General features: G+C 43.6%; 1 protein-coding gene across 1 annotated transcript in view; it reads right to left on the reverse strand.

Moving 5' to 3' along the window:
* Nucleotides 1-7,007, reverse strand: part of ROCK1 (Rho associated coiled-coil containing protein kinase 1) — a 151,766-nt gene that overhangs the window by 43,833 nt on the left and 100,926 nt on the right. Inside the window, exons 16-18 of the mRNA XM_019546854.1 lie at nucleotides 4,524-4,770; nucleotides 2,419-2,525; nucleotides 796-946 (exon numbers count right to left, since the gene is read on the reverse strand). Of these exons, the coding sequence (XP_019402399.1) occupies nucleotides 796-946; nucleotides 2,419-2,525; nucleotides 4,524-4,770 (505 nt within the window). The remainder of the gene's footprint in view (nucleotides 1-795; nucleotides 947-2,418; nucleotides 2,526-4,523; nucleotides 4,771-7,007) is intronic.

Below are 7,007 nucleotides of genomic sequence, written 5' to 3' on the forward strand. Positions count from 1 at the left end.
TGGATGCTTATCTTGCTGGGATCCTATGACCCCAGCTGACTTCCTGCTCTTTGGGCAGGGGGCTGGACTCGATCTCGCGAGGTCCCTTCCAGCCCTAATGTCTATGAAATCTATGAAATCCCCACTACACTGATGCTAATGAACTTATGCTAATATATACAAGTTATGCAACTACTCCAGGATCTTTAAGTAATGTTAGGTTTTGGATTTTGACATGCATATGTATCTTCTTCATACCAGTGATTAAAAAGCTATTCCATAATGAACACCACATGTAAAAAACACTGGTGTTTTAGTGGAATTACAGTAAATAAACAAACTGGATTTTAAAAGAAACTTAGATACCTACGGTATTTTTATACATGCAAGCACCGCAGCGCCGGGTACTTTGAAATGCTCCTGGTGCTGTGATGTTTGCAGTTGTATAAGTGGTGAAATGCATGTCAGCATTGAGCAAATGGGGCAACACACTTTTGAACTAAAATATATCAGAAGTGCTTTAGCTCAAAAGTGCACTGCATGCTGATGTGCATTTTGCCACTTGTACAACTGCACACAGCGCAGCGCAGTTCACCGCAGGTCTCATGCGGAGCAGACTTGATAAAGAGCCTGGTCCACAGCAGTGGATCTCCAGCACATCATGAGACAAAAAAGTATGTGTATAAATGTCCCTGGCTTCTATTTAGGCATTTAACTCCTACTGAAATCAACAGGGGCTTAGAAGCCTTAATTACTATTTTGAAAAAGGTATAAATCTGTACAATATTTTGTGTGAAACTAACAGACAACACTTACCACACATCGCAACTGATTTTGCCTCTTCAATTGATTGATGTTTGTCAGTTAACCGTGCTTTAGTCACTTTATGCTCATTTACCTCCTGGTCTAGCCGCTCTTGTAATGTTTTGAGCTTGTAGTTTAAATCTATTTCCAAGTTATTTTTCTCCTGCAAGTTTTCATAATAACATTCATAAGATTTAAAAAGAAACTCCTTATCTTATTTGCATTCTACAAGCTCAGAAGGTAATAAAACATCTCATTTTCAATAGACTGTAGAATGCATTATTCAATAAAAGCATTATTTACTGTTAGCATCTCTGTGTTTGCTGGTAGTTCAGATAACGAGAGGCATTTGTGAGAATGGGAGAAACCCCCATAAAGACTAATGGAATCAGATTCTTTTCTGATTTGCATAACCTGTAAACCTGGAGCAACTCCATCAAGGTGGATTAAATCTTCTGTTGGAACCACAATTCCTAACAGTAACTGATGTAGCAAGCTCAGCAGGTCTTTGAGCACAAGTGCCCAGCTCCCAAGCCACAGGCCACATCTGGCCTGTGAAGAACCCAAATGATCTGGCCCGTGAGGCTTCCTAAGGATCTAGAAATTTGGCAGCAAGGGAGTGGTGCCAGCCTTGCTGCACCCCAGCTACCAGATTTCTGGACTTGTGGGGAGCCAGATCCAGCCACCTGGGGTCAGGCCAGAGTACTGGATCACAACCATGGACCAACACATGCATTAAGTCTATGCAGGATTCATCCCACAAACTGACCCCATGCCACTCCATCAACCCATACGGCCCAAAGATTGGGCACTACTAGTGTAAAGGCACTTGACATTTCCCCCTTATTTTATCTAAGCCCCAAAACTAGGGTAGAAATGGGTGATGCGTCCCTTCTAGGGATCCTGCCACTCCAGCCTACTATAGGTGGCCTGAGGAGCATGGTTGAACTTCCACAATCATAGGTCCAGTTATGCTTGCTATCCATGCATTCAATATGGAAAAAGGTGCAAAAAGAGCAGAATTCCCATATGTCTGCTTTGACTGCCTATCTGTCTTGCTGGGATCAACCACAGACACATAATGCTGCCTCATTTCAGAAAGAAGAAAGAACTGAAAGTCAAGTGGCTCAGCCCTAGAAGCCAACCAAAGGAATCAGTACAGAACTAGCCAAGTTAGAAATCAAATTAAGCTAAACATTTTAATAGTAGATGAAAAAAAACCAGAATATTTATATTTAAAAATCATAAGGAGCCTCGGTAGACTAGTCTGGGCAACTTGCCTGTAGCTGTTTAGGCAGAATGAAAAATGACTGCTTCTTTAGCCATAGAGCTGGGTTATGGAACCAGTGCTGGAGACTGACAGATAGGAGATTTGAAGCCAAAACTGCAAGCAAAGCTGAAGACTTACAGCAGGACCCATGAACCTCAATAGGCAGAATGAGGTTAGTTTTCTGAAATTACTTAATACCACATAGTTCACACACCTGATTGATCTGCATAGTGCTTTTAATTAGAAAAAGCTGTGATTTATCAATGCTACAACGTTAATCTCAAATTCCTGATTATAAAATATATGACAACAGCCACTGAATTTCTGTATTTTCTTAAAAATCACCATGTATTGTAAGCTTTTACCTTTTCAGAATTATTAAGCATATCCTGTGCCTGTTTTCTTTCTGCTTCCACTTTTTCAAGATTATTTTTAAGATGCTTGACCTCTTCTTGTAAAGATGTAATCCGAGCTAGCATAAAAAAAAAATATGTTTAATATTAGCTAAGAAGCCTGAACTGAAGACAAGATATAAGGCATTTAGGTTCTTGTTTTGTTCCTTTTCTTAAAGTCTCCAATATACAAACATTTCCTTCCATTAATAAACACTTTGCTTTAATGTACAACAGACATTTTCTGACGCATATAAATAAAAGTATGCACTGGAGAGTTCCTCCAGAGGAGGAAAAAAAAGATAGATTTTTCCTTGGAATAACTGATAATAGCTAACTCTCTCTGTGGTATATACTCCAGCATCAAGGCTGAAGTAGTCTGCTTTACTGTGCAGCTTTTTAACATAGTATTAAACTGAAGAATTTAAACTTGGACCATTGTACCTTTGAAAGTCTGTGTTGTTCAGTATTAAATACTACTAGAACTGCATCACAGCCCAACGGTCAGATAGCAGGCCTCCTCAATCCAAAGGTCCTGGGTTCTAGGCTCCAGTCTGGCTTGTTTTGGAAGGACACTGTGCCACCTTTAATTTGGAGGGGTTGGTTTAGTCCGTGATTATCTTCCCTTGATCATGGGGTTGGTCCAATCCAGTCCTACTTTCCTGTGATCCTATAAAATTTTGACCTGACATACAGTCTGTGTACCTATAAATATTTGTACTTGGAGTGCTGCATGACTGGGAGATTACTTAAATATAAAAATATCATAGAATTTCTGAAGTAAAATAGGACATGACTTTTCATTACAGATTTCAATGATCATCTTGTCAAAAAACTGCTTGATAAAGGCTGACAGGAGTACATGCAAATTCCATGAGAAATTGGCTAGGAACCAGCAACACACAGTTTTATACACTTAAGGGACTACAGAAAAGACAATCCCTTTCCTGTAAGCCTAAAGAGCTATGCAGCTCTTACAATGCAGTTTGCTCCAATGTACTTTATAAAGTGCACAGGAGCTTCACGCTATCCTACTTGCTTTTATAATTTTTTTTCTCTTACTGCCTTGAGCCTTCATTGAGAAAGGCAACCTAAACATCTAATAAATTAGGGGCAGGCAAAATATGGCCTGCGGGTCAGAGCTGGCCCGCCACGCAATTCCACCTGGCCCACAAGGCCCTTTTGTAATCCCTAGCCCTAGGCTGCCCTTCTGAAAGCTGGTGCCTCCAGGCAAGAGGTGTGGCTCTGGTTGCTGAGCAACTAACCCCCATCACAGCCTGGCCTGACCTGCTCCCAGCCCTAAGCTAGGGGATGCTAGACACAAGAAGCCTCTGCCTGGCAGAAGATTTTACCTGGCCCCCGAGTGGCTGTTCCCAGCCCAGAGTGGAAATCTAGGTAAGGCCCCCCTCCCCAGGCAAGGGACTCCCACTCGGGGAAAGGAAGTACAGGGACCCAACCCCTCCCCCACACACAAACCACAAACCCTACACCCAACCCCCATACACATCCACTCCCCAATCACCACCCCCACATAACAAACAAGAATAAGACTGCATTTTGAGCTATGATGCAATTGTCTCTAGATACACTATGCAAATACGCAGAAATCAGGACAAAAATATTTTTAAAAATAACATTTCAAAATGGTAACCCCTCCTCTCAAAAGGAATACCAGGGCAAGGAGAGGGACTTCTGGTGGCTAAGGTCAGGGATGGGTTTTTTGGTCCCAAGATGACAACCGGGGGTAGGGCACCTGTCAAAGGACAGGGCCATCCTTGTGGTCCTCGACAGCTCACCAAAGTAGCCTTCCAACTGAAATAATTTCCCACCCCTATAATAAATACATTTTTAAGACTTTAGCTGCTGTCCATGAAAAATGCTTGGTGATTCTTTCATGTCACAAGCCTTCCAATACATCAAATTCATCTCTACGTAGAGGCCCATAAACCATTTAAACCCCCTTCTGATAGCTTAATTACCATATGCGCCATGCCTGTGCACTATAATAAGGTAAGTATAAAATATTGCATCAGACTCAGGAAGAAACAACAAACCCAACATATGCACAGAACAATTACCTTGTAGCTCTCCTATCCTTTCAGATCCATGGTTTCGGTCCCTTCGTTCTGCTTCCAAAGCTGCTTGTAGTTGATAATAATCCTTCTCCACTTGCAATTTTGTGCTCTCCAAAACACGGCACCTCTCCTGTAGTTCTCTGTTTAGCGATTCTAATTGGCTTACAGACTTGCTCATTTCTGTATGGCTCTTTCTCAGTCTTACTGCTGTATCTGATTCTGTCCTCAGCAAATCATTGGCTTCTTCTAGCTAGTAAGAGTAAAAATAATAAGACTCCCAATTCCAGGTATAACAACAGGTCAGGTTTGTTATATTCACATAACCAGTATCACAACAAGTATAAAAAAAATACCAGATTAATTCAAATATAAGGAACATTTTCCCTCCCAATCAGCATGGTGAGAAAAGCAGCTTGTCTTATATTCACAAATAGGAAATGCTATATTAAATACACTGTCTACCATTAATTGCTACCAGAAGCAGCATGTCCTCATTAATGGAAACCAACTATCAAGCTGATGGAACACAACCCAAACTGAGCATACTTGTAAAACACATGGCCCATATTGGGCAAGCATGCTGATGGGAACCAACCACAAAGCTTAGTGCAGCCCCTTTGAATCAGATATAGCACCCATTGCATTTATCCTCCTCAGCATTGACTCTTTCAAGTCATGGTGAGCCACAACACTTAAAACATTCCAACTTCCTCTTCATTCTGGCCTTTATTTCCATTTACAATGAGTCCTGTTTCTTCACCAGCCTTAAGTGTCCAGCATATATCACTGAATGTCTGTGTAGATGAGAAGCTCTGTTGCCCCCGCCTCCACTTGTCATATATGATTCACGTGGCTCTGTGCTCCATGAGATAGAGCCGAACCAAGCAGCTTCGTGTCTTATATGCATGTACATTTTTGGTGGGTCCCAGGACTTGTGACAAGAACACCCAGTCCCAGTTGCAAGTGGGAGCTCATTAACACATGGATCCTTTGGGGGCTGGGGCAGAGACCCTTTTGTCTTTGGATTAATATCATATATAGTATGTACTGTGCTGAAGTCCAGATCAAGGACAACAAGACAGCGAGAAGTCCTTTTTTAAATACAAAGGAAGTAAAAAGAAGGTACTAGGTAACATGGGGCCTCTGCAAGACACACTAGGAAATCTGGTCGTCACACCAGATGACAACGCTAACCTATTTAACAATTCCTTTGCCTCCATTTTTCTGAGCAGGGACTAAGTCACCCCCCCCACCGGGATGCCCGTGGGCCCCAGAGGAGGCACACCCAGGCCTAGAGTCAGTGAGGACCTACTCAAGAAGCTTCTGGAGGGACTGGAAGCATTTAAATCAGCTGGTCCTGATGATTTCCACCCCAGAGTGCTGAGGGAATTAGCTGAGGTCATTGCGGGACCCCTGGCTTTATAAACACTCATGGTGCTCTGGCGTGGTGCCAGAGGACTGAAAAAGGGCCAATGTGGTTCCCATTTTCAAAAAAGGGAGGAAGGAAGACCCAGGAAACTATAGGCCAGTCAGTCTTACCTTGATCCTGGGTAAGCTTTTTGAGATAATTATCTTGGCGCATGTCCACGAGTGGTCAGCAGGGAGCTAATGCTTAGGGGCAACCAACACAGGTTCAGTAGAGGCAGGTCCTGTCAGACCAAACTGGTGGCCTTCTCTGACCAGGTCACAAAATCCTTAGACACAGGGGTAGCCGTGGACATAGTCTTTTTGGACTTTAGGAAGGTTTTCAACACTATCTCTCACCCCATTCTCACTGAAAAACTAGAGGACTGTGGCGTCGGCTCCTACACAGTAAAATGGGTCACTAACTGGCTGGAGGGCTGCACCCAGAGAGTGGTGGTGGATGGGTGTTATTCAACCTGGAGGGATGTGGGCAGTGGGGTTCCACGGGGCTTGGTCCTCGGGCCTGCACTTTTCAACGTCTTCATCAGCAACTTGGATGAGGGGTAAAAAGCACCCTGTTCAAATCTGCAGATGACATTAAGATGTGGGGGGATATGGGCATGCTTGAAAGGAGGAATAGGCTGCAAATCGGACTTAGATAGGTTACAGGGGTGGGTGGATGAGAGTAGGATGGGACTCAACACAGACAAGTGCAAGGTACTGCACCTGGGGGGGGAAGAACCAGCTGCATACCTACAGGCTGGGGAGCTCCCTTCTCGCCAGTGCAGAGGCAGAAAAAGAACTTGGAGTCATTATTGATGCCAAAATGAATATGGGCTGACAGTGTGGGAATGCGGTCAGGAAGGCCAACCGTACCTCGTCATGCATCCACAGATGCATCTCAAGCAGGTCCAAGGAGGTGATCCTCCCCCTCTATGCAGCACTGGTCAGGCTGCAGTTGGAGTACTGCATCCAGTTCTGGACACCGCACTTCAAAAGGAATGTGGTGAGGGTCTAGAGGAGGGACACTCGCATGATCAGGGGGCAGCAGGGTAGGCCCTACAAGGACAGGCTAAGGGACCT

This window comes from Crocodylus porosus, unplaced genomic scaffold, assembly GCF_001723895.1.
Source record: "Crocodylus porosus isolate Cpor-Errol unplaced genomic scaffold, CroPor_comp1, whole genome shotgun sequence".
Classification (NCBI taxonomy): domain Eukaryota; kingdom Metazoa; phylum Chordata; order Crocodylia; family Crocodylidae; genus Crocodylus; species Crocodylus porosus.